Source organism: Oxyura jamaicensis, chromosome 3, assembly GCF_011077185.1.
Source record: "Oxyura jamaicensis isolate SHBP4307 breed ruddy duck chromosome 3, BPBGC_Ojam_1.0, whole genome shotgun sequence".
NCBI lineage: Eukaryota > Metazoa > Chordata > Aves > Anseriformes > Anatidae > Oxyura > Oxyura jamaicensis.
The window spans coordinates 87,331,928-87,357,768 of record NC_048895.1 but is presented as its reverse complement, the minus strand read 5'-3'; the positions used below and the strand labels follow the sequence as shown (position 1 = coordinate 87,357,768).

Below are 25,841 nucleotides of genomic sequence, written 5' to 3'. Positions count from 1 at the left end.
TGCAGGTAGCCTGGCTGACCAGGACAAATTCTGCCTGTGTTATGTGCTTCATCCAGCTGAACCTAGGGATGCTACTGATTAATGTTGTTCAATTGGATAAATGAGTTATATTCTGTTTCTTATACAGTGCTTTGTTAGTAGTTTGGAGTAAGAGCTAAATACTGTTAAGCATATCTGTGATTTTGCGTAGGTGCAAATATGAACCTTACTTTTGAAAAGTGTTCTAAAGATTTCATTTTTTCCCCTTTTCTAATCCTTTAATTCTGTAGCTTTTTAATTGTAAAATCTGCCTACCGATCTCCTTCAGGCTTTTTGCACTTTGTTTTACATTATTTTCAGTTATTCTCCATGTTATGTCTGGTTGGTTACAGTGTGATGACCATTCTTAGGAAAACAAAACAAAACAAAACAAAACATGGCCATTAGCACATTGTGTGATTCAATGAATAAAATAAATAAATTGAAGAGAAGGCCATTTCTTTATTTCTGACTTCTCCTTTGCTTCGCTCTGAAAAGAGATTAGGTTTTGTTCGTTCACAAAAATGTGATTTTGGTGAAGTTTAGCTTAAATAAATGATATTTGTATTCTATAATAAAATGAAGCCAGTGTTTTTGAAGAGAAAATAAATCAAATTGTTCTTTACTCACTGACTTAATGTATTTTAAGTGGCTGAGCCACTTCATAATACATTATTTTACTGGAGAAATTTCCTGTGGGGCCTGGAGACTACTGCTCAAAATACCACCGTGTGCTGCTTTCCGTGAAGGAATGGCATTATGGCAGTGTTATGCCATCATGCTGACACACGTCAGCATATTCAGGAGAAGTGTTTCGCATGTCTTTTTTACTACTTGTGGAAGAGAGCATTGTGCTGAATAAGATGTGAACAAGGAAAATGAAGTCATTGCTTAGTTCATAAGGGAAAACATGATCCAGTACCTGAAATACTCCACTTTTTATGGCCTTTTATAAAAGTAGAGGTGGAACTTCCTGCTTATTAGCTGGCAGAACAATAATAAGGAATAAAGCTAAAACCCACCAAGGCTTAGGTAGTAGTTTTTATACCTGATTTTAAACTAGTCATATTCTGCTGGTATTTACATCCATTTTTTTCCCCATTGAGTGATTTTGTACTCATTCTCTGTATTATAGGTTGTTGTCACCACATCATCTAATCAATGCTCTTGATTCTCAGGCATGTTGAAGCACACTTTCTTTATGAACAGTGTCGTTTTGTGTTGCCATGAGAAAATCCAGAGCTGTTGATATGCCTGGGGAAGACAATAATTTTTCTCTGCATCCTGATGAAACTTACTTTAAGGAACTTTCCATCAGTCCTTTTTAGGTTTACCTTCAGTCCAACTTACTTTGGGCTTGTTTTTTGGAAGCAAATATGTATGAACATTACTTGAAAACTTGCAGATGCAATTGACCTTTTTTTCTTCTATCTCTTCCCCTTTCCCCTCCCCCTCCCCTTTTTTTTTCTATTTCCTTGACTCCTGTGATTGTTTTCACAGTTTCATGGTGTTTTTTAGCTCCACCACATAGAGCGTGTTTTGTGCATTTAGCTCCATCCCCCTTCCTTTGGCCATATTGTGGGTGGAGAACCAACAGTGGCCTACTGGGGCTGCCCAGGGAAGAGTAAAAGTAAAAGGCAAGTGAACAGAAAAGTGTCTCCTCTCTGCATGATACCATTGCATGTACCTTTTCATATCTGTTATGTGATGTTCTAGCTAAATGCTGAATTGACTGTGTTAGGGCACCCAAGTAATCTCACCTGGGAAGTTGGCAATAGTGAGATGAGAGAGGAACCTAACCCATGGGACCGATAATGAGTAGGGGAAGTTCAAATAATTGCTGGAAGGGCAGACACTATGGTTAGAAAAGGATTGGAAAAGAAGGAGAAGGGCTGAACATTTAGCAAATACAGCATGTTTTCTGCAGTGCAGCACTGAATAAGCCCTAGGGCACAGAAGCAGTCTGCTTTGTAGAGGCATGGTGGACTCTGCTTCAGGAGACCAAAGACAATGTGTGTTGTACCATGACTTGTCATTTCCTTGTTTTCACCAAATAAAGTTGTGCTGAATTTGATGTTCAGATATGAGCATTGAGAACTATGGTTGTTGCTTGCAGTGTTTAAAATGTGCTATTTCCAGAGAGCTTAGTTAGAAATGTTTATGAATATTATGTTGGTGTAAAACAAGGTGAAAACTCACTAAACTGATCAGAGTTCATATTATATTAAGCGAGGTAACTTCACCTTGTGTCACTGAATTTGGGCAATGTAATAATTCATGGTCCATACAAATACACATTTTGCTAGGATAATATTAAGAAATTGTTAAATTGGTGAAACTATATCCTTTTCCTGTCTGTGGGAGACATGAGAGTGGGTAGCTCCTTGCCACCATTTCCAGCTCACCATCATATTTATGTTCTTTTAACTGATCAACATTTTTGAAGACATTAATACTAACTCTTTGGCTTGTACTTAGATCACAAAGGGTTTGAGGAGCTTTACAAGAAACCTTGTTTAATGGTCAATCTAAAATAGTGCACTTCTGCTGCTTTGGCCTCTTCTGACAAGGCTCTCATTCTCTTTATCTGACCGGATAAAGTTGTTTGAAGCCTCTTCCACCCTGATGCAATTACCATTGCCACCTCACAGGAATGGATCATATCCTTCATCTGTTTTTCCGGTGTCCATGAATTGTATTGCCCTTGCCATGTGTGTGCTAGAGGAAAGACCTAGAAGCCTTTGTCCTGGCTTTTGTGTATCTGCTGGGACGTCAAGAGTAAGGCTCATGCCCTGCACTAAGGGAGTGTGTTTCCAGATCCCAGCACATAACAGCAATCAGATGGAAGGGCTTATACCTCCTTCCAAAGGCTGAGGAAGGGGCAGAAAAGTTCCCAAAAGTGCAAGGGCTGTAGATCCAAAGATGCAGTTTGGAGAAGGCCACACAGGGTTGAAAGTCTCCTCTCTGTCATGCTTCATGGTTCTGGCCTGTTAGAACAGTCACATTCAAATCATTCTTCACTGTTGAAACTTAACAGTTTTCTCTCCCCAAAAATGTCCTCATGCTGCTGAAACACTAACTTCAACTTTGGAAAGAGAAGCTTTTCTGCACGGTTACAATACAGCTGTACTAGGAGCTGTACCTTTATTTCAGTTGGTGGAAATGGCCACGTAAGGAGAATTGAACATCTTTTTAGCATGGTATTGGTTTTCAGATTTTTATGAAGTCTCAGCATAAAACATACAGATGTCATTAAAAAAACAGTTGATTTAGATTATTTTGCGCAACAGCCATGAGATGTAAGAATTCATGTTTTTAAACAAAGAAGGGATAATCATTAACTATTTTTTCAACAGAAGGCATTGCTTTCTTCCATACTAAATATATCTCAGCGTGTAAGTGCTTTTTAATACAAGACATATCCAGTTTCTTTCTGAACTCCTCAACAATATCTTTTTTAGTACTGTTGGGCGGTATTTGCTTAGTTAGCTGCTTTCCCTCGTATACCTCAGAAAGGGTAACGGTCATTTGGGAGGAACTGTGGGAAGCTGGAATGCAAATTCCTTGTTGTAGATATTGCACATTTCTGACTCACAGATCTTCAGTTGTGTAAGAAGGAAGTCTGCTTGTGGGCTGAGATTATTTTTGAAAACAAATAGGAGTATATGAAAATAAAGTTTTCATAAGTTACATTAGGAAATTCCAGGAAGCTGTAAAATTAAATTGTATACACATTATTTAATGAGCTCTTTATACACTTGTCAAAAACCTGCACTTGGTAAAATTTTAGTTTGAATTCCCTGTGTGAAGTTACTGCTGGTGAAGAGGCACTAGTGAATAAAGCCTCCTGTTCTGTCTAGGCAGCAGCAGCCCACGCCGCTATGCCAGGGTGCCTCCGCTCTGACGTGATGGGGACTTGCTAAGACGTTTTTGTCTTAGCCTTTATGGTCGTGTTATGACGCTGCCATTCATTACAGACATGGAAGAGATTATATGAAGGAACTGGAATTAAGATCTAATATAACTTGTGTAGAGGGCGTAAGTATTTGTTAGATGTGACCAGCTTTTAATTCCAGCTATGGTGGCCAGGTCTGAACTCCTGTGTGAGTTCTTTAAGTGAAGCCTTCATCTTGGCCAGGTTTGAACTTTGTCCAGAATGTCATAATGAAACGCTTTATGGTTAAACTGCTCCTGGTTCCTAGGATCTCGTGCATATAGGAAAATATCATCATTCATTAAAAGCATTTTGTTCCTCATGGACGTGAGGAAAGTATTAACATATCGCCTGAAGGCTTAGAAACCAAAAACTATATAACTAAGATCACAAAATGGTGAAAAAGAAATACAAAAAGTAACTTCATGAATTTCTTAATAATGTTGGGAGATTCGTAGTATGATATTGCCTGGAAGTGCTTGTCATGGACTATAACTCTTCTGAGTGAGGTTTTTTACAGACATAAAAAAGAAAAAAACAGTCTTTGACATGGGGGCAGCCTGCATTGTAAGTATTAGGCAGATAATAAAATAACACAAAATATTGTCTCGCCTGGTAAGTAAAAGGTTTAACATACCAGTAACCTCTTTTTTTTTTCTTTTTTTTTTTTCTTTTTTTTTTTTGTTTTTTTTTTTTTTTTAAATCTTTGTAAACATCATGGTAAAGAAGAGTTTGAAGAGGATGATGGGGTGGTTTTGATGATACATTAGGGGCAACAAGGGGAAAACCAACAAAGATTCTAGCTTGAAAGTTTACCCAGGAGGAAGTGTCAGCTGAGTTCTCAGCACTGGATGAAAAATGATAGGTAAGGCAGAAATAGACTGTGAAAGTCTTTGAAGGTGAAGACAAGCCATTTATATTTTGTACAACACAAAAGAGGGTTCATTGGAGGAATACAAAGAGACAGGTGAAATTAAATTATATTTGTTGCAGGATTCTGATCAGACTGTCAGCAGGACAGGCTTGAACTGGTGAGAAAAAGAACTGATGGATAAACTGATGATGGCTGAATATTTAATCTGGACAGAGATTAAATTACATCAACATTTTTTTAATTTTAATTTTCAAAATGAATCTCCAAGGCTTGTATAGGATTTTGAGGTGAAGGTCTACATAGCCCTGAGTCCAGTATAACACAGGAGTTTGTGGTCCTGAGTGGCAGGCAGAATATAGGTGGTAGTGAAGTTTTAATGGGGGTATATGGTGATCTCTATTTCAGTTAGTGGAGTTTGATTTACAGGTCACACATGATGGAAATCAGAAATCTATGCCAAAATCTTTGGTTTGGACTGAACAAGAGAAGTATGAGGTAGAGAAGCAGACTGTGAGTTACAAGAACAGCCAAACTTGTGTTTGCACCAATAAAACGGAAAAGATGAGATCTCAGGATGTGGAGGAGAAAGGTCTGATGCCCAACAGGATTCAGGTGATTGCTGGTGAGATGAAAAACATCATGGGTGAAAGGTGAAGACCAAGTTGAAAGAAGAATTGAGTTGAACTATAATTGTGTGTTGAATGGGCAGAGGAGAATGACGAAACTTTCAGGCTGGGTAAAATCTGAGATTTTGAGGAAAACAATTGTTCATGTCATAGGATATATAACATACTATATGTGGTATATAATAATTAATGTGATATAAAATATTTGAGAAGGACTTGTAGGAGGGAAAGACCTACAGGAAATGTGAACAGGGAAGGGACAGATAGGTGGTAAGTAAAGTTGCAGAAAAGTGGAGTCTGACGGTAGGTTAAAGCAAAGTGGCTAGAAGTAGCAGGTAATACTTACATTACTTTTACAGAAATAAGGCCTTTTTTGCTCAAAAGATTAGCTGATTGATCAGGTTCTTACCTGTTTCACAATTTACGTAAGTCCATCCATGTGTTGCTTGCCTTTGACGAGTGTATTTTATAGACAAATAGTATATTCTGCTCTTAAAATGGCAGTTTGCACTGAATAAAAGAGTCCAACAATAACAATAGTAAGGAATATTGACATAACATCCAAAGTCACTTACAAGAACAGTATTTTGCAATATGAATACATTCAACAGTTATTTGATCTTCACAGAGCGACCAAAAGAGGTACTGTATCATCCATGCTAAAAAGCAGCACACCTCAAACTTGCAAAACCTCCTGAATTTCATATATGCTAACACATTAATTTTGCTATGTCATGCACTGAGGAGTTGGAAGTTAGAGTTATTTCCTGTTTAACCTCAATTTGTCCTACTTGTGCAGAGAATGTAAGGTTATAAATTGTAGTAACAGATTTATGACGTGATGATAGATGATATAACCGGCAGATATATCTAGACTTCTTCACAGGACTTTAGCTGTTCTTCTAGTCAGCATGTGCTAGATTCACCCGAAATTCCCCATTTCCTTTGATTTAGATGAAACAATCCATAGTATCTTGCTAAGGTTGCCTGCCTTGACTTTGTTGTTTAAATTGTGTATTCCCTAAAGCCATCACAGGCTGTCAGCTTTTCCTAGTTAAGATGCTAGTGGGGATTAAGGGAAAAGCTAGATGCCTTGCTGCTCTCTCTAGGAACATCTGCATGAGACGGGCATCACAGATGAGACCTGCAGCACCGGCAGAACAGCAAGGCACCCAGGGAGACCTAGGTGTTTCCAGGGTTTCTGGAGCTGCTGAGCAATGGTTTTCAGATCATAGCGTCAGCGTGGCCACCTAAAGTTTTTTAGATCTAGCAGTTGCATTCACAGGCATATTAAATAACCAGAAGTCCTAGAACTTCTGGTGTTCGGTGTAAATTTGTCAAAGTTACGCTGCTAGCATGTTAATAAAGAATTAGTCTTTTGTGCATTTCCTACAGTTGAAGATAATGTTTAGAAACAAATCTGAATTTGTATTCTTGTACTAGTTTTTTTTTTTTTTTTTTTTTTTTTCCAGTAAAAAAGAATGCTAAGAACAGAACTTAATAAAAGTCTCACTGATTTCATGAAAAAAGTTGCCTATGCTCTGTGTGATTATGAGTTATGCATGGGTGAACAGGGCAAAGTACAGCATTTTGTTAAGATCTTTTTTCATTTATGCTATAGCCACTTACAGTTTCTTAAGGTTATGTCACCTAGAAGGCAACACATTTTCTGACTACCAAGAACTCACAGCAGGGCGTGATATTTTTATAATGTTAAATCAGAAGATTGCAAGATTCAATCATTTGAGTTGAAACGGGAGATTGAAAACGCAATCTTTAGTGCCATCTGCTGGATTTTAAAGTAAGTAGAACACACGGTTGCATACTACATTTAAAAATAATTTAAATTTAACTGTGCATAAAGACGACCCAAATATTTTGCATTTTTAGAAAATCTGCTCAGACTGAGCAGGAAAAAAAATAATAATAAAAAAAATTGGAAACCTCAAAATATGTTGTGAGGTCAACTTCAAGCTTCTTGACCTCTTTGTGCTATGCTCTCAAATGTATTGTTGCATTTGTTGACACTTCTTCTATTGTTTCTCCATGAAGAGAATGGTTTTAATCCCATATGTGGAGAAGTCTTTCTTTCTTTGTAAGTAAGTTTATTACTTAATTAAAGTTGAATCAGTACTGAAGTCTTGGGCCATCAGCTGATGGTGCTGGGGATCTGAACAGTTCCAAAGGCAGAGGCACTTCCCTGTTTCTAGGAAAGGATTAAGTGTCACACATAAATGAGGTGCTCTTGGAGGCACCTGGAGTGATATGTTTTAATACATTGAGCCAAAAAGATGTTAAAAAAGGTAGATGCTGCATGCCTTTTAAGCAAGAAATATGCTAGGGTGATAAAGAACAAAAATGAAGGAACATCTGGTTCAGCAACATTATTAATATATTTTATATTAATTGATATATTGATAAAATTATCAGATTAATAAACAGATTACATTAATTTTGATCTCTATTTAACTTAGAAGAATTCTAATGTTTTCTTAAATCTGAACTGGGATGGTTATTTTTCAAATGAGTTCATATGTCGTATCTAACAGATCGTATTTACTTATGCAACAGCTGCTGGTTGATTTTGTGGATTAAAGGACTAAATCTTAAGGAACAGATAAATATATAAATTTCCTTTTGGGTGAGATCAAAGATTTGCAGTTTCAAGTCAAACGACATCTAAACTGAGCCAAGAATGGTTGTTAAAGTTATGCACTCTGTGCTAAAGTCACCACCACAAAAAAACAAAACACCAACAAAAAGCTTTTACAAAATAGTATTATTGGAAGATATTTTTTTGCCGTTAAGAATTTGTTTTTCTGTTGTGAAATACCTGTTCAATGAAATTTGTTGAAGATATCTATTTCAAACATAAATATTAATTTTTAATAAGAACAAACATTTGGTAGATTTTTTTTCCCTGATCAACATTATAAAAATACTGAATGTAACTGTATTTGTTAGAGAACTGTTACAGAACACAACCGGATTGGATTTTTTTTTTTTTTTAAGGCAGTATAAAAACTTAATGAATTACATTTCATTGTTAACCTGTGTCCTGACGTGCATGAAAACTGTATGAAGAGTTCATTTGCAGTGCATTGCTCTCTCTAGCCATCTTCTACCTCCTGCAGTATCTCACACTTCTGAAGGAAATTTTTTGTGAAACTTCTTCACACTGACTTATATTTGTTCTCAATCATTAGTGTTAAGTCCTGGGATGGTTTCCACTATTTTTGTTCTAATATTTTTTTTTGTTTGTTTTTTCCTTTTTTCTTTGTAGGCCAGGTGGGAGATGAAACCTCCCCTTTATGGCTACACCATTGACCCTAGCAGTAGAACTAGCTAAATTTGGGGATGCATGATGAAAAATGGTATGAATATATGGACATAGTCTTCTTGCACTGTAGCCTCATTGTTCTTTCTGTCTGAAGGAATTGAACCTGCCTCAAGGGTTCCCCCAGTCTTTACTTAAGCTGCTATTATGAAGTCTCTAGCATAACCTTTAGGTGCATGTCTACATTAAGGAATGTTTAATAGACTTAAGTTTTTCCTCTGTCTCTCATCTTCTGGCATAGGAGATTCTTCCAAGGAAAGGAAGATAAGTCTTTACAGGTGGTCTTCAGTATCAAAATAAAGGTGAATTTATAAAAACAGAAAATACAGAAAAGAATGGAAACACAATGAATTGTCACTAAAGCTATAAGACTGTTCAGTCAATTTATCTTTCTTTTTCCCTTGATAATATCACTCCTTCTTTATAACCAAGATAGTTAAAATGAAAACTTTATTGTAAGGGAAGACACTAATGTAGTTTGGATTTTTGTTTTAGATTTATCCTGTTTTACATCTAATTGAACCCAAAATGTATTGTTTTCATTCTTTGCTGTTTTTTTTTTTTTTTTTTTTTTTTTTTAGTTATGGTTTATGTGAACTGAAGACAATGACAGGACTAAACTTAACGTGACTGTTTACAAATACAACAGCAACAAGCTTGAAAATCACATATGAAATGCTCTGGATTTGTGGTTTCCATTACATGGTACATGAAGAATACAGAAACAGAGAGTAATCACATGATGAGTCCAGAGCATGCTAATAATTTCAAAGGTTATCAGTAACTCCATGCCACCAATCTGTTGCAATTCACATAACTTAACCACAATTGTATTAACTGGTTGTGGTAGTTCAGGTCAAATTCTATTTTATCTCTCTAATATGCTGTATATCTGAGAAAAAAAATAAAAGAAAAAGAAACAAAACACATTACAAAACTTCCTAGTACTAAGCAAAGACAACAATAAAGTTGTTAAATACAGATAACTTGCTCTTGAAACAGTCACATCTATCATACAGCCACATGATTTTCATTAAAATTCCCACTCATCATTGGTGAATTGTGTTCTTTTAGTAAAGTTAATATTTTCTCCTACAGCGTGAACTGTTTCCACCTTCTGTGGAAAATGCAGACTTACTCTACTTTCTAGTGGTATAGTAATGAAAATTACATTTTCTGTAGGCATTGGTTTCGCTTTCATTCAAGACAAAATTGTAAAGTACTGAACTTTAAAGTTTTTGGAATTTTTAATATGGGAATTGTAAATACCCATATTTCGGATGCTCCCTGTTGGTCCCTTCCAAAGTGGATATTCTATGAATACATGATGGGGGTTAAAATAAATAGGAAAACATTGTACAGTGCAGTTTATATGAATGCAACTGGTACTTACATGTTTTGAGTTTTAAGTTCATTTATAAAAACTGATTTTTTTGCTTTCTTCAGAGGACTTTCTGGCTGGTATGTGGAATCACAATATATTCCTAAATCTTCAATAAATGATGAAAAGTAGTCCAGTACAGCAGACTGGAGACTGTTTAACCCTCAACATCTGTATTGGCACTCTATATGATCAATCACTGAATTGTGTGCATCTGGAAAGCTAATTCACAAAACAATACAACTAGTTTACAACCAGTTGTGTCTAGTTGCTCTTGGGGTCCTCCTCTGGACTTGGTCTAATAGGTCCATGACCTTCTTGTTCTGGGGCCCCCAGAGCTGAATGCAGCACTCCAGATGGGGTCTCACAAAAACAGAGAATCACCTCCCTTGCCTTGCTGGCCACGCTGCTTTTGATGCAGCCCAGGAAAAGCCAGGTTGGCTTTTTGGGCTGCAAGCGCACATTGCTGGCTCACGTTGAGCTGCTTGTCAACCAGCACCCCCAGGTCCTTCTTGTCAGAGCTGATCTGAGGATCGGCTATTCACACTGTTGTGTTCGGTATTATGAAAAGGCTGAATCACGTTTCTAGTCAGTAGAAATTCTGATCATTAATTTGTTTCAGTAGAAGCTTATCTATCCCGTCCGTATTCAGCACACCTCCTTCTAAATCATTTATTCGGACAATATTAACCGTATTATTTTTCAGTTTGATTATAGTTTTATTGTAATGGTGAACTCATTAAGTATTATGTATGCATGTAAACAATACATGAAATAATCCAGTACATGTAATTTCTTTTGTTATCAAGAGATTCTAACCCTTGGAGATCTGAAGAAAAATGGGTTGAGGCAGGATTGCATGGGGCAGCCTTTCTCTCTGGAAAGCCAAATGGCCCGGGGGAGCCAGCCCCAAAAAAGGGGCCCTCAGCCCCCCAACCCTCCTTCCTCCACGTGAGGGCATCTTCCAGGCTGCTCCCAGCACAGCTGTCTTTGGGCCACTCATGTTGGGCATCACAGAGGCTTGCTGAGGTCACAGTGGCCACCGCTGCCCCACCTTTGCCCCAGGCCCTATAAAACAGGCCCCCTGCAGCTGGCCCACCACTTGCTCAGCTGCTCGGTCCTCTGAGAGCTAGCGTACGTGGCAGGAAGAAGGCTAGAGAAGGAGCAAGGCAAGCGGCAGCCCTCCTTGGTGTGAGGACAGTGAAGCGGTCTGAGGAAGCACCAAGGATGGCAGCTAACGAGAGGAAGATGTGTAATGGGCAGAGGGACAGCACCTCCGGCACAAAAGACATCGGTGCCTGAGGGACATCTGGAGCCCGGCCCACAGGCACCTATCAGAGATATCATTGGTACCGCAGCGATGCGGGGAACAGGCCGGCCCTTCAAACATACAGCGACAGGGGCCTGGGACTAACCAGGGGTGCAGTGGTGGTGTGGAGCGAAGGTGGGAGCGTGAGGCAGACAGCCGTGGGGAGCAGAGGCGTGCCTATCAGCCAGAATGCCACGTGGGACCCAGCCCTGGCCGTAAAACAGATGGCAGTGTTGACTCCATGCCTGGAAATGAACTGGACAGCAGCATGGGGCCTAAACATGGAACTGGGTGATCCCCTGGTTCGCCACCCTGGCCTGAAAATATTCCTGATGGAAGGCATACCGTGTGGGCAGTCCCAGGCAAGGACTGGCTTTTTGTCCTGCCTAACAGTGTGGAGCCCATGGAGGTGGGTCCCCAAGAGGAGGCGGAGGAACCCATGGAAGTGGATCCACCTCTGCCACATCAGAGCTGGGACTACCCCGGCAGGTCTTTGCTCTGTGCCATCAGAGAACACCAAGAGCTTCGCAGCAGGACCCGGCGAGCTCCCTACTTATCGTCACTCAGGCTCCATCCCAAGCATTAGCTTGGAGCCACCAAGCACCCGGCAATAAAGAACTCTTGCCGATTCTCAGGGATTGTGTGAGTGCTTCTTTCCCATCCGCCAGCCCTTCTGTGAGAGTTGGCAGACCCTCTGCACAGAGCCTTGAGGAAGAGCACAAGAGAGGACTCAGCTTCCTTCGGGGGCTGCTGCGTTGGGGTGACAGCAGGAGTCCCCAAGGGCCACCATGCACCTTTAACATTTGTTAAAATAGACCGAGGGGTGAAAATAGTAGCATGTAAGCAATTATAGGTGGCTAATTTCTTATATTAGGAGTGAGTTTCTATATCTGAGTAATTGGCAACGACAGACATGGAGAAGGCTGAGGTACTCAGCAACTTCTTTGTCTCCGTCTGCACAGGTAGACGGGCTTCCCAAATCTTTCATTTCCCTGAACCCATAGATGGAGGCTGGGGGATCAAAGTCCTACCCACTGTAAGTGAAGAGCACATTCGAGACCACCTGATGAATCTAAACAGGTACAAGTCTGTGGGACCTGATGACATGAATCCCAGGGTCCTGAGGGAACTGGCTGATGGAGTTGCCAAGCCTCTCTCCATCACAGCTAAAAAGTCCTGGCAGTTGGGCGATGTCCATGGTGAGTGGAAAAATGGAAACGTCATGCCCCTAATTTTCAACAATTAAAACTAAGAATTGGACAAAGAGCAGTACTCTTCAACAATTAAAACAATTAGGACACATTTCTTCTCAGAAAGAGTGGTCAGGCATTGGGACAGGTTGTCCAGGGAAGTGGTAGAGTCACCATACCTGGGGGTGTTCAAGGAAAGATTGGACATGGTGCTTGGGGACATGGTTTAGTGGGTGACATTGTTGGTAGGAGAATAGTTGGACCAGATGATCCTGAAGGTCTTTTCCAACCTTAATTTTTCTATGATTCTATGATGATAATGTGGCTTATAGCTTGGAAGTTCAGGAGCAACCTTGGAAAATATCCGTCAGTGTTTTAGTTCTTGCTCCAGAGAATACTTAAATCTTTTGTATATGGCAAAACTGTTAGGAGGGATTTGTTGCCACTGTTATCGAAAGGCATTCTGTCATCCTGCAAAAAGGTGGAAAAGGTGTTTCAAACCTTGGAAAAGAACTAATTGCCATGAAGACTTGCCATGAGCTGGGTAAGATTCTTCATGCTCTGTGAAAATGTGTGTTAGGTGACAATACTGGAAAATAACAGATTTTGGTGAACAAAATTCCTTTAACTTCCCTTATAGCTCATTCACTAACCCCAGTAAGAGAGTAGCAGTTATTAATGCAATTTCTAAGCTTCATACAAGATCAAAAAAAAAAAAAAAAAAAAAATCAGACGAATGCTTTGTAACTGGAAAAGAGCAGGAACAGGTGCACTGCTTTCTGTTGTCTTCCCTTTCCACATTCAGGAAGAGTTAGGGCTTTAAATCTTGCTATAGTGGAGGAGAACAGGATTTAGTTTCCATGGTTTCAGTTTTTAATAAAATATTTTATATAATAAGAAATTTACCTCCAGACCTCCCCATTATTTAAATTTATTCCTTAAGCTGGTTATTATACTCATTCCTGAATGTTTTCAGTTGTGCGTTCTTTTTTTTTTTTTTTTTTGCATTCTAAGTGAGCAGCTGTGTAAGATAAATTAAATCATGTATAATCCAATAATGTGGCGAAAAGTATTCAGTTTCTCCAGTATTTTTCCTAATTCTGTTGACCCACTTTCCTCATCTTACTCAACACTGCAAAGGTTTTTTAAGGAGGCTAGTAAGAAATAAAAATAAAACAAAATTTCCCTTTGCTACTCCTGCCAAGTTTTTCATTAGCATAAAGCATTAAGTGTAATGCATCATGTTTGTACTGAGGGAGGATAAAATATTTGGATTCTTAGCTTTCCCTCTAACTATTGCTGCATCTGTGCAGTGTGCCCATATGAGGTCATTATTTCTTAGTGTGAGAGTTAGTATGAGCAGTGATACTCCTGTCCAAATTGAATGTGTATTTTACTGTGATTTCCAATGTTAAGTTGAATCATCTAAATATTTTAAATATTTTTAGAATTATTTTCTAACTGAGTATCATCCTGAAGTAAAAATATCCACTTCAACAAAACAGTATTTTATGTAAACAACACTGATTTCTTATCTCTTAAAAGTCAAAACATCACACTCCAAAAAAATGAAAGAATCCTGCAGTAAAACAGAATTCTCTCACTACGTTGGTTAAATGGAGACATCAGTCTCTATGCTAATTAAGGGTGTAAGTAGCTCAAAGCAGGTGGAAAGTTATCATCAAGACCTCTATACACCTACTCATACCATTTATTAAACTCAAGATTACATGTTTCTATTATTAATCTGTGTAGTTGTTCATGATTTTTTTTAACGTTATCCATGGAGATGTAGATTTAAAGGAACACCTGAAAATGTGGGGGAGGAGTCTGTAGATGCCATATAGCATAGTGAAAAGACTTAATTGTACGCGTGCCCTATTGTACTCTCCCACTTCAGCTGCTCAAGGTCTTTGCTCAAAGTAATTAAAATAAAGCTTAGGAGTTGCAGTGCTGTCCTGGTGCACCTACAGAAAAATGTCTTAATTGTGTGATTTGGTCAATAGTAAGGTAGTTAACTGAGCTGAAATGTAATACTTTGATTAATTAAACTCCAGGATGAGGTTTCACATGGCACTTGAGTTGATATAACAGCTCATTGCTACAAAATGGGCAGTCCTTCTTGTTTCTGGCTTCAGGAGCCCATGTCCTCTTTTCCTTTGAGGTCCCCAGTGGCCTGCTCAGAGTGGGGTGATTCAGCAAGCTAAATAATGATTATTAATTTTTTTTTTTTTTTTTTTTTTTTTTTTTTTGCCATTGTCCAAAGTTCATTTACTGTTGGTTCAGGTCTATGGAGTATCTCATTGAGGAGGACTTGGTAAATGTCCAAAGAAGTATCAATAGTGTGCATCCAGGAGTAGGAGAGGAGTTGGACTGCCCCTTCTGGAAGGGCTTAGGCCTTTGGCTGGTTCCTCTCTGAAACTTCATCTTTGCCATCAATGTCTCATAGAAATCACCAGGAGAAAAAGTTTTCCTCAGCAGTAATGTTATGTAGCTTTAATGTAGGTCTTCACATCATAGTGATCTGAAAAAAAAACCACTGATTACTTTATATTACTATTTTGACTTACAGAAAAGGAAGTGAAGAATAGAGAAGTAAATTTGCTTGCCTGAGTTCATGATTTAAATGGTTTTATGATTTAAAAGTTGGGTCTTCTGAGCAGTAGGATATTTAGCCAGTTGGTGAGCATGCTGTCAGACAACTTGTTACTTGGGGCAGCTGGAAGAGAAGTGCTACTCCTTTAAAAACCCATCTTCATCTTAAAAATCTCTATACTTGTTAATACTTCAATAGTTAAGTTGAAAGATATCTCTGTAATGAGGGACAGGAAACCTTAGATACTCTTGCAGAGCTCTGTAATTAACACTAATGAGAGAATATTACATTCTGTTAATGTACGGATTTGACTTAATGTGGTGGTTTTACCGTGCTAGGCAGTTGAACACCACAAACGCTCTCTCACTCCCCCTCCTCAGATGAGGAGGGGAAGAAGTAAAGGAAAGAACAACTCACGGGTTGAGATAAGGATGATTTAATTAAAAAGGGGAAATATATATATATATATATATATATAATTAAGGAAATATTATTATTAATTAAACAATTCAACTAAAGGGAAAAAAGGGAAAGGGGAAAAGGGAGGGGGAAAGGGAATAACTAAACAAAACAAGTAAAGGCTATGTGGAAGTGCAGAGGAAAGAAATTACTCTCTACTTCCCACAAATGAGCGATGCTTGACCACGTCCTTGAAGCAGGGCCTCAACGCACGTAGCCAGTGTTCGGGAGGAGGACAGACGTTTTCGCAACGAGAGCCCACCCCTCCCCTCTTCTTCCTTTTTCCACCTTTTATTGCTGAGTGTGACATCATATGGTATGGAATATCCCTTTGGTTGGTTTAGGTCAGCTGCCCTGCTGATGTTTCTTTCTCACTTTTTGCCCACCCCCTAGGAGGGTCAGAGAGAGTCCTGATGCTGTGCCAGCACTTCTCAGCAGCAGACACAACACTGGTGTGATACCACTGCTGTTCTAGCTACAAGTGCAGAGCGCAGCACTGTATGGGCTGCTGCAGGGAAAGTTAACATCCCAGCCAGACCCAGTACACTTAAAAAAAAAATCATGTTCTCCTTCCTAGTGCTAGTGTAATTGTAGCACACTTAGTGGAATTTTTAAGCTATATGTGTTAGTAATCTGTGTTTTGAAACCATAAGTGTAACGCTGTAACTGAAGGTTGAGTGTCCCTTTATTTTATTATTTTATTTTATTTTATTTTATTTTATTTTATTTTATTTTATTTTATTTATTTTATTTTATTTTCTCTTTGATTACACCTGCTGGATAATGTTGATTAGAAAACAATGCAAAGTTGCTCAGGCAATTATCTTTTAGTTTTTATTTTGTACATGGTAGATACTCCTATTTAAAGCTATGATTTTTTTTGCCGTCTTTGTATATTTGGATCAATTTCTGGTCAAGTGAAATTATTTCCTCACGAGCTTTGAAGTAAACCTAACATACGTCTGTTATTTTTTTCCTCTAGATTCTTCTATACAGTCTTCCAAATGTGGTGTGTATTTGATATGAAGTGTACTATTACTGTGAACATGCTGAGAATATTAGGTTTAGTTTAAAAATTGAAAGAAAGAAATACACAGTAGTATTATTTCCTCCTATTATTGCTATATAAACTTTTTTCTCATCTATGCAGGAGGTTGCATCAACAATTTGAAAGCTATAAAGAGCAAGTAAGAAAGATAGGGGAAGAAGCCCGCCGTTACCAGGGAGAGCACAAGGATGATGCTCCAACATGTGGAATCTGTCATAAAACAAAGTTTGCAGATGGTTGTGGCCATTTATGCTCTTATTGCCGGACCAAGTTTTGTGCTCGATGTGGAGGTCGTGTCTCCCTGCGATCAAACAATGTAAGTCTTCTGATGTGTACTCTTAAGAAAAAGCCTCCTTGACATTGTAACACTGCAGATTGTTCACCTTAAGTTTGGCATTTCATGATTCATTTTACTGAACAATTTCACTCATCACTTCATTATGAGGTGTGTATAAAGCAGAATAATGTATTTTGGAGATACTTAAGGTTCACAGAGTTAATTAAAACAAAAGAATACATCGTGTATAGTTCTGTTAAGTGATGGCTCAAAGGAAGCAGTTGTTTTGGAGAGAGTGAAAGAAAAAAAACACCCTTTTGCTGAGGTCAAACTCTACATTGAGAATTTTTTATTGAACTCATTTCATTATAGATTTCTTTATAGAGATTTTTGTATACACTTATAGACTTTGCTTCTTTAAAATCAGTCCATTTTTGGTTAGGGAGAAAAGGCCTTCCTTACCACAAATAGAGTGTTATGTCAATTTATTTTAAATTTATTTAAAAAGTAACACTACAGATTAAACTGGATTAGGTATACTACTTTCAGGGAGGTGAGATAAATCTTCCTCTGTTAGATGCAGTAGCTGTCCACAAAACTGAAGGATAGCCCAAAATTCCCTCTGTTTGGTCAGTCCCTTATGAGGAACTGGCCACTCACCTGTACATGACTGGTAGGATCAATAGTTTGAAGACTACTGTCCAATGATTATTTTTAGTACATCATCTAGTGTCTTACAATGTATGACATGGTTTTGTTGACTAGCATGAGATGACATATTTTTCTCATGTGGCTTTAAGTTGCCCATCTTTCCTGGGAGAAATTCACCTCTTTGCATCAATGTAAATTCAGTTAAAAGTGGTCATCAGTTCTACAGCAGATAAACATGTTCTCAAGAGAACAGGTTTTACTTCCTTTGCTCTAAAACTCAACCGAAGAAGGGGTTTTGAAATTTGATGTAAACAAATAAAAAGCCTATAGAAATAAGCCCATTTCATTATTATTTTGGAAGTTCTTCATAGCTCTGATGTACCTGTGAGTACAATAAATTAAATTCTGTAAAAAATATGTAGATGTGTTGGGCAAAAATTGTGGTACATTCGTATTTTAAGATAAATGGATGCATTATATTGTATCACCTGCAGGTGGTATCACTAGAGCAAGTCTGTGAAAATATAGTTTGCTTCGATGTGTTAGGTTATACTATTAATTAGAGTATATATGATATAGCTTATTTACTCAGAAAGAAACTGAATATACATTAATTGTTTTTCATCTACAGTTTCAAGTCACAGAAATGGAAACTGTGAAAGTTTCCATTCAATTGTAACTCGTCTTTCCTTTGTTGTGTTGTTCATGGTTCTGTGGGTTAGGGGGGGAAAACATATTTTCTACACATGAAGTAGTGTGATCTTTTGATTTGAAGCTTTTTTTTTTCCCTGAAATTTTGTTTTTAACTCTTTGTAAAGAGTTATTAGAATTGCATTTCTTTGAAATATGACTATTAATACTTGCCTATTTTATTCTTTTTCTCTTCTTTTTTTCTTTTCTCTTTTTTTTTTCTGCTTCCTTGGATGCTTTCCCAAAGGAGGACAAAGTGGTTAGAATCCATGCTTTTTATCATTTATTATTATTATGTTGTTAGCTAACTGGGAAACATATTAATGTAAAAAAAACTGAACTGAAATTGTAAAATGATCCAGAGGGGGCTAGGGGGGTGGGGGGGTGGGGGAAGAGCAGAAAACCTAACAGCCAGGCCCCTCTCATCCTTTAGTTGAACAAAACCTTCAAAGATAGCCCAGCAAGGAAACCCAAGTCTGTTGTCTTACATTAGGACAATGTAAGAAATTAAATAAAAATGGAGGATTATTAACAGGCCAAAAAGTAGAGGAGGTAATTAAATATAATCAAGTTGTATTTCATAAAAAATCTCTTTTGTTAACAATTTGACTTTTTGCATGCAAGTTCCTTCCATCAGCTCCAGGAATTCTAAACTAATAATTAAAATGTAATTTTATATTGTTTGATATGGTTTGCTGTGTTTTGCTCTGGCTGCAGCAAAAATTCAGGGAATTTGTGTAAAATCAGCCATTTGATTTTTACATTTGAAGTAGTTTGCATAGGCAAAGGATAATCTCTTGAAACTGTACATGGGAGTGAACACAGAGAGTGAATATTTGTGACTGTGTAGTTACCATTTCACAAAACAGTAAAGCTGCTTTAGGATCAAATAGTGGCTAATACCAAAATAGGTGAGTGTAGTTCTCTGTTCATATCTCCATCATGTGCACAGAGGAAAGGGTGGCAGTACTTGAGCAGGACAGCACATGTCCACTTACACCTCTTCCCTGGCAGGTCTGCAGAAGGTATTCCAGACTTTAACTTTGAGACTTGGTAGTGGCAATTAGCCTGCTTCCCAGGTACTTCAGCTGAAATGAGTGTGAAGAGATTACAGTCCAACATCGGTTTTGAATTGCAGGTGATAGTGCTACATTTGCATTATGAAGTGGTTGTGTGCCACAGCTCACATCATAGCATAGCTATAACCTGCAATTACTACTGCATAACACCTATAGAGAATGACTGTTATCACCTCTTCATATTGTAGCATTTTTTATAGGCAGTTGTGTTCTGAGAACATGGTTGGTTTTTTAATGACTACAAAATGTAACTTGATACAGCTTCATTCTACTGTTTATTGTCTGGTTCTCTGAACAAAGTGCTGAAATAATTCAGGACTTCCAGATTTTTTCCATTCTATTAATCTAAGGATTAGATTAAGATAATGTGAAAAGCTTCATCTTGATTTGTTACTAATGCAGCGTACCATTGATGAATCCACTGGGTTGCACTGAAAGATTAATTCACTTGCAACAAAGTTGTCCTTCAAGACCAGAAACAGCAAAGCTCCTAAATGCTGGAGGTGCCATGTAGGTACAGTACAGCCACCTAGATTTTGGGGAGCAATCAAGCTGAACTTTACTTGAGCTGCTTCTATGCTTGAGACATCCTTCATGCTTCTGTTTTGAACCAAACTTTGCTAAATAGTCAGAACTGTGCTAGCATGCATGTGTTTTAAAGGTTTTGTCTTTGATGAGGTGACATCTTGGGTGTTTGTTTTTGAATCATGCCATTTGAGATCTAGAAAATAGACTTCACTGCCCTAAAACATTCTGAAGAAATATGTGCTGAAGACATACCTGAATTCCCTGAATTGTCCAAAATTCAGTAAAAGATAGCCTTGGTGTTTGCGCATGCCTTAGTTAAGTTTCTTTGTGTTGAACTCCAAGCTTCCATATCCCAAGAAAATGACATTTTTACCGTGTGATGAAGCTGAGACACATCCCTTTAACAGCTCAAAAGTCATGGTAGTCAGAGCGAGAATGTCTAATAATTAGGGCTGATTGAGTAAGGAACTTTTTTATGAAGTATAGTTGCTTTAACAGTGTCTGAGAGCTAATAGACCATATGGTATGAGTTAATTAAAAAATATAACTACATCCCTAATAATAATGTCTTTTATAAGGAGGATAATATGTGTAATTTATACAAAGCAGCAACAGAAAAATATCATTTCTTATTTTCAGTGGCTCAACATTTCTGACTAGCCTACATATAGGAACAATTTTTTTTAATCTTGTGAATTTAATGTTAGTAAAGAGTTTTTCAATGTGTTTAGATGAGCCTTGTTCTCTCCATGTGATTTTTTACCACTATAAATAATATTAAAGCATGTGCACTCAGTTCCTACAAGTTAGGTGTTCATCGCTTGGAAAGGATGTTGAAGTGTGAGTTGTCAGAGTGAAAAGTCAAGTATGGTATAAGACTCAAGGTATTTCTGTTAGCATTGGGTGTTTAAACCATGGTTGGTAGTTCTAATGAGACCTCACCTAGATGTGTACCATGTGTTAACCATCTTTGATAAATTCAAGCTGTGACAAGCACAAATGAAGTCATACAAAGGATGGTCAAATAAAGAGTTCATCATGTGAGAGAAGTTTAGAGAGTTTAGAGGGACAAAATGATAAATTTTAGTTAATACCTCAAAATACGATATTTATACAATAAGCATAACCTTTAAGCTAGAGGACAGTGAATACTTAAGACCAAATGGATGTAATTTGGCTGTAAATGCTTTTGGCTTGGAAAGAGATTTTTTCAATCACTAGAGTAAAGATTTGGGAAAATCTTATTGGAAGGAAAAAAATAAACCAGTAAAATTGTAAAGGTTGAATTTGGTAAGCTTAAGAAAGGATTTATGTGATGTGGTTGCTCTTGATTGTAGGGTCCCTAAGAGGTTCTTTGCAGCTATCACTTCCAGCTAAGGTATTTTTAAAATAGGCTGTAGGCGAAATAATACCTCATGGGAAGCCTTCAAAGCAGTTCTTTACCTTTTCAAGTAAATACCAAATATATTTTAAGGACTGTTTCAAAAATATATAGCAAAACTTAATATATTCTCTCCCTGTTAAAAATAATAAAGAACATCCCAAAACATTAATCCCTTGTAGCAGGGCTAGGCTTACGGGAATTTGGTGACTAGTGCACTTAGAACATTAATTGGCAATAACTGGTACATCCCAGTGGCTAATGAGGCTTATACCTTTTAGTGATTCTTATTTTAATACGTTGAAATGCATTACTAAGTATGTATCTAAAGTTCTTCCATGTCCTTTGAGTATTGGTTAGCTCTTCATACTTCTCCCCTGAGCCTGCTGTCAGACAGAGGACTGTAAGCTAGTTCCTGATTTTAGGCAGGCTTAGATACAGCTGTGCAGTGAGAATGTGTTAATAATGTCAGTAGTAGTGGTGGTGGCTGGGTTTACTTAAAACTGTTGGTGGTTGTACAGTGTACAGAAAAAATAAAAGTGTTTTCCTTTGTATTTCCTTTGTATTACCTTAGCATTCAGAAACGATGGTATGCTATGACAGTCTGTTTCATTGTGAGCACTGAACCTTTGTGTATGCTTTTTAAGAAAACAGAATTTTAGTAAAAGGATTTTACATGAATAAGCATTTTTGAAGGAAGTTATGAAGGTGTTCAGTGAAAATCTGGCCGGACTGAACATTTAATTTTAATTTTGTTGTTTTTATTTTTTTTTTGTGGATCACATGCTAGATATTGTCAGTTCCTTAGAGAATGTCAAACCTTTGGCCGTGGATCCTTCTGTTTCTGCTCCATACACCAGCATTTTAATTGCCTAAATAGTGGTGTGTTTGTTAATTCACCTCCATTTCTTCATTTTCACTTCCATTCTCTTTCAGTGTCATTCGCTCTTCCCTCAGATGTGAACTACCAGTGTGAATAGGGCAGTGGAGAAGCAGGCAAAATACCCGGCTAGCATTCCTCTGTTGTTCTGGCCGAGTCCTCCCAAGGTCCTGGCTCCCACTGCTTGTTCTTTTCTTTACTGCAGTTGTACCAGAACATCGGATAGCAAAGGCCACCTGCTAATAGGACTTTCTTGCTTGCAGCACTCCTGTAAAAGCTTTTTCTATTTGTTTATGAAATGTACAAAGACATGTTTCTTTTGTGAACATCGGATATATCAAGTAGTACAGCTGTTTCATCCTCCTTACAGAAAAGGAAGAAAATGTAGGGTTATAAAAGTAGTCTGAATGAGCAAATAGTTTCTTCAAACCGAAATTGAAGAATTTTGTGAGGTGCTGTGGGTGTTTTGAATGAAATGGAATTTGCAGGACTACAACAGAATTAGATAGAGGATCGATGTCAGCTTAAGCTATTTATTTATCCCTAGCAATCTATCATTCTACAGCCTTCATTGAGACTGATTTTTGATCTAACTTAAACTGAAAAGAATTGGGTGCAAATGAAAAATATTTTTGCTACCATTTTCCCTTGTTTTCCATAAATGCTAGTTGTGCAGACTAGAGCAGTTTGCTTGCTTATTTTTCTGTTTCCATACGTGAAGGGTGAGTGGTAGGAAGTCAGGATGTAAAATACATTACAGTTAGAGAGATGCAGTAGAACTGATTTACCTGAAATTAGTTGTATGGGATTACAGAAAGTAATGTTGATTATCAGTGCTGTGAAATACTAGAGATTTACATTTCTGATCTGGGTTTCACTGAAATTATTTTCATTTTAGTATAATGTCAGTGATTTATACTCTGAAAGACAGACAACTTGGAAATGCTTCCATAATCGTGTGTCAGGTGTTTTCACAAGGTGTTTATCATTTAGTTCCTTTGAAGTATGTTTAAAAGCTGCTTACATAATGGCGTGCTAATTTAAGCCTTAACGACTTGAATGCGTGTGCCGTGCAATTCAGATGTGTACTGATGGTTTTAACACAACTTGTTAATATTGTCAGAACAAAATGTCCGAATTGTCAGGAATGTTTTTACATTTTCTTTCACAGAACTCTTATGTCAAATTGTCCATTAAAAGGATAATTTATGTAAGCTCTGACTAATACAGATGTAGCACCAAAAAAAGTTACATCAGGAGGAGATAAAATTACATGGCAAATTGGAAAGTGATAGCGAATATATTCTGTCTCTATAGCATCCTGCATAATTTGTTTTCTAAAAGATTTGTGATTGGTTATGCATCAGGGAAGAAGTACCACTTTTCAGTAATCACTCCCAGAAACTGTAGCTTCCAGCAGATGAAACAATGAGGAAAACAAAAAGAAAAGAAAAAAAGAAAAAAAGAAAAAGAAAAAAAAAAATGTCCCTGCAGGAAGCTGAGAAATTCTACCTGAAGTGAAATGCAGAGGTCTTTCCTTTCCTTTCCTTTCCTTTCCTTTCCTTTCCTTTCCTTTCCTTTCCTTTCCTTTCCTTTCCTTTCCTTTCCTTTCCTTTCCTTTCCTTTCCTTTCCTTTCCTTTCCTTTCCTTTCCTTTCCTTTCCTTTCCTTCCCTTCCCTTCCCTTCCCTTCCCTTCCCTTCCCTTCCCTTCCCTTCCCTTCCCTTCCCTTCCCTTCCTTTCCCTTCCTTTCCCTTCCCTTCCCTTTCTGGGAATTTAGTTCACTGTCAAACAAAATGTTAATAAAAAAATTTTAAAAAATAAATAATAAAAAAACTTAAAATTAGCTTGTTCTTCACCATGTTTGCTAAAGCAACCATGTTCAACTTTAGTAAGTATTTTTCAGTGTCAGGCTGGCAAAAATGATTCTTGTATACGAAAGAAAGAAAGAAAGAAACAAAAAAACACACCAAAACCAACCAAAGAAAAACCTTTATAATTCCCTGCAGTTTTATTACTGCATGTTGTCTTATTTTATATCTTGTAATTTAAGTACCTTTGTTTTACATTAACTGATTCAAGATAAAGAATATGGGGAATGATTTTTCTATTTTATTTTTTAGTTAAGAAAATGTCAGCATTACTTTTGAGTGTAATAATTCCTCCCATAGCAAAAGCTTGTGTTAAATATATATATATTGATAAGATCTCAAAGGTCAATAAGGCTTTTCAGAAAAGTTTTAGTCCACCTCCTCCTGCATAATCTCATGTATTGGATATGTATATGTGGCATGTGTACAATATACAAGCATATATTGCATAGATTTCTGTATATTCTTATATATATTGTATGTGAATTTACATAAATACACATAGTATATACTCTAGTAAAGCTCTTATGAAACACCTTATTGACTTTTGAAATCTATGTATCATTCAAGATAATGTAATCAATTAAATTATCATTACGTATATGCCCATTTATCTTGACTTTTTTTTTTCAATGTCTACGTTTTACACTGTATTTTAAATTGAACAAGAGAACATTTTTTTTTTTTTTTTTTCCCCCAGGCTGATGCCATTTCCCAAGTGTGTGTTATTTCTTAGTCGTAAAGGGTTAATAGACCACTTTTTTTTCTTATGTATTCTTAAGGATTAATAAAATTAAAAAATAGCTTCTTGATTTCTGTGTGTCAGCAGATCTTATCCCTTTTATCCCTTTGTTACATTACTGACTGATAAACACTGTTTACTGCAGTCTTGTACCTCTTGATCCAAGAAAATAAAACATTTCATAGAAAGGTGATATTAGGGATTTGAGAAATAATTCTGGTTTCAGAAAGTGTTGCAATGTAGAAATATATTTATTCATGTTGTGTCAGAAATGGAAATGATCCATGTAAATATAGAAGTGGGATAAGGGTGTTATTTAAATGCAAATATTTCTAGTCAATTGGTTTCAACAGCAGATATACACTGAAAAGAAGGGGAAGCAAGTTCTAACACTTGACATCTGAGATGAGATTTCTTGTGTGCTGTGCTTTAAGGGAGAGGATAAAGGAAGTTGGAAATATTGACAGTGAAACACAATATGAAGAAGTTATGACAAGGGCTTTTTTTGTTTGATGTATTCTATGCCTTAAAATAATGAACACTATACTAAATAACATAACTTTATAATAAGCTCTGATCCCTATCTTTCAGTGCAATGCAGTTTTGAAAATGATCAATTTGATGTGATAATGTAGGCATATCTGGTATAACATAAGAGGAAACAAAATGGTTTGAATCACAATTCTGATTTTATTTTTTTTTCCAATATCTGTATATAATTTCATAAAATTAGGACAAAAGTATCAGACAAAAATTGATCAAATGATGTGTTCATATGGATGAAATCATTTTTTTCTACATTTTATTGCATCTACTTGTTAATTGTGACAGATTGGAAATAGGCTAGTAGTATTTGATCACCCTTTTGCTTGTGATTTTGCCATCAAAATTTTGCAGATAGTTATAATATTGACACATACAATTAAAATCCTAGTTTTAAATAGAGCATTTCTTCTTTAATGAGTGATTTCC

At 37.1% G+C, this 25,841-nt stretch overlaps 1 protein-coding gene across 38 annotated transcripts in view; it reads left to right on the top strand.

Moving 5' to 3' along the window:
• RIMS1 (regulating synaptic membrane exocytosis 1) overlaps positions 1 to 25,841 on the top strand; it is a 333,844-nt gene that overhangs the window by 115,344 nt on the left and 192,659 nt on the right. For 36 of the 38 annotated variants that reach the window (XM_035322661.1, XM_035322703.1, XM_035322666.1 and 33 more), the window contains 2 exons: positions 16,875 to 17,088; positions 18,638 to 18,649. In XM_035322661.1, coding sequence (XP_035178552.1) covers positions 16,875 to 17,088; positions 18,638 to 18,649 — 226 coding nt within the window. Of the gene's footprint in view, positions 1 to 5,410; positions 5,416 to 11,645; positions 11,653 to 15,356; positions 15,363 to 16,871; positions 17,089 to 18,637; positions 18,650 to 25,841 lie in introns of those variants that run through there. The other 2 variants (XM_035322670.1, XM_035322665.1) reach the window with 2 other exon arrangements.